Raw genomic sequence first — 2,500 nt, 5'->3', positions numbered from 1 at the left:
AAACTTTTTTTTTTTCATTTTGGCGGGAACATTTTATATTCCACTAATGAATTCTACATGTTGAAAGCCATCTTGAGATATCAATATGAAAGCCTAACTGTGACTAGTTTTTGAATAAATTAGCATTTTAGATTTGTTAAAACGCATTTACTTCCAATGTGATCTGATGAAACACATTTTTGTTTCAGAGATGATCCCATGAAACGCATTTTTTTTCTTCGAAGATGATCCCATGAAACGCATGGTTTTTTTTTCAGAGGTGATCTTATGAAACGCATTTTTTTTTTCAGAGATGATCCCATGAAACGCATTTTTTTTTCTGAGGTGATCCCATGAAACACATTTTTTTCTTGCGTATCGACCATCCACAGGTCGTGTGACATACATTACTTGCAACACAAATAGGTCTTGGAGTTTTAATTAGAGCTGTTATGGCACTTGCAATATAAATAAGTCTCTTAGAGTTAAGTTTTCGAAAGAGTTCTGCTGCACTTCCAACACAAATAAGTCATGGATGGTTTAGTTTTGGGGGAGAGTTTTACTACGGCACACAATTAGGTCATCGAGTGCTTAGTTTTGAAAAGGGTTTACAATACTTGCAACACTAAAAGGTCATATAGAGCACTTGCAACAAATAGGTCGTGGAGTTTTAAATATAGTTTTTAAAGCACTTGCAATACAATTAATAAGTCATAGAGTATTCATTTTAGGAAGAGTCTTATTTTTTTACGGCATTTACAACACAAATAGGCCAACACTGAGATAACATAAGATAAAAACCTGCCTGAAATATATTATTTTTTAAAATCTTCAACAATTGAACACAAAAACTTCTAAGAATTCGTCACATGACAGAAATATATAAAGTCTCTGGATCTAAATTTTCTGTTAGTACGAAATGTGACGTCACCACTTTTTGCCCTATAAATCTAGATTTAGTCCTCATAGTTAGTTATCAAAGAGAAGAACCCACCAGAAAAATGTCGTCATCAAAAACGGGCTGAACATCAAAGCGTCCCACTTCCCCAGTGACGTCAAAGTCAACAACCTTTGACCCCATGCCGCCCCGACCTTTGATCTTGATGAGGTAGGGCAGAGTGCGGTCACCGTTGGGAACGCGAGGGAGCTGCCAGTTCTGTGCTTGGACGCTGGTTTTCCCTGATAGAGAGATAGGAGAGAAAGGTTGTATACACATACAGAGAGAGAGAGAGAGAGAGAGAGACAGAGAGAGACAGAGAGAGACAGAGAGACAGAGAGACAGAGAGACAGAGAGAGGAGCCGCCAGCTCTGAGATTGGACCCTGGTTTTCCCTGATAGAGACATAGGTTGGTATAACATGCATAAATGTACATACACGTACACATAAACATACACGGAAATACCCATACACGTAGGCATACACACACACACACACACACACACACACACACACACACACACACACACACACACACATCTGATAGAGTTATGAGAAGATAACAAGGGAATTTATGTGTGTAGGCCTATATATTAATGATAAATTATTGCATTTAATTTATATAGTAATATAGCGAATATCCACGTTCTACAGCCTGCCCTGAGCGCTCCACAGCCATGATTACCCGAGCAGACCCAAGAACACGACTCAAAAACATTCTTTATTTCCCCGGGAAGCATACTGCTTTTCTTTCTTTTTTTTTTAGTAGAGGTTTTACGGCGCTCGCAACTGCATATTAATAAGGTCATATGAGCGCCAGAAGATTAGAGGTGTTACAAGAGAGAAACAAACATAAAAAAGAAGAAGGGGAGATAAGGACGATAGATGTTTGATAGGAAAGAAGAAGCAAACCACACCACAGCACCGCCAACCACCCACAAGCACACTGTGCAAGCTGCTGGTTGCACGCGCTCAAACACTGACAAAGTGACAATAAGATCTTTCGCTGTCTATAGACGTGTACCCATTCCTACCTGGGTGAAGTGAGCAAAATTCGAGTAAAGTGGCTTTCCCAAGAACACAACACCGGTCCCAGACTGACAGGATTCGAACCTATGATCTAACGGTTGCGAGTCCGAGAGCCTCACATGTACACAATTGGATTCAGAAACTTTGCCGATTAGCCTAACAGTCTTAATTAGGTGAGGCAGCGTGGTGGAATCAGGCTCTCGTCAAAATAATCAAAATGGAGAAACTTGCATGTTTCTGCGGGTTTGTGAATTTTTATCAAATTTTTGTTTTTTGGTTCAACACCTTTCATGCCCACTAACGAACTCATTTCTGTGTGGATTTTTCTGAAAAACGTTGACAATAAATGTAAATCTTCAGTTACCACGGACTCTTAAGGTAAGGAAATAACTAATCTTTGGCGGCCATTATCTCACTAATTGTACCTCTGAAAACAGGTGAACCCCACCTCTTTCATTCGCAAATATCTCGACTTGTATTCAAGATAAATGGATATTTTTTTTCATCCAAATAAAGACAAGTGAACAAGCTTTAAGATGATACCAATAACTCTAC

General features: G+C 39.0%; 1 protein-coding gene across 1 annotated transcript in view; it reads right to left on the bottom strand.

Annotated features, from left to right (window-relative positions):
* LOC101854757 overlaps window positions 1-2,500 on the bottom strand; it is a gene marked incomplete in the record, with an annotated part of 11,972 nt that overhangs the window by 1,552 nt on the left and 7,920 nt on the right. The window contains 1 exon segment of the mRNA XM_035972838.1: window positions 974-1,158. Within this exon segment, the coding sequence (XP_035828731.1) occupies window positions 974-1,158 (185 nt within the window).

Source organism: Aplysia californica, unplaced genomic scaffold (assembly GCF_000002075.1).
Source record: "Aplysia californica isolate F4 #8 unplaced genomic scaffold, AplCal3.0 scaffold00872, whole genome shotgun sequence".
NCBI classification, from domain to species: Eukaryota; Metazoa; Mollusca; class Gastropoda; order Aplysiida; family Aplysiidae; genus Aplysia; species Aplysia californica.
This window is presented reverse-complemented; position numbering and strand designations above follow the sequence as displayed.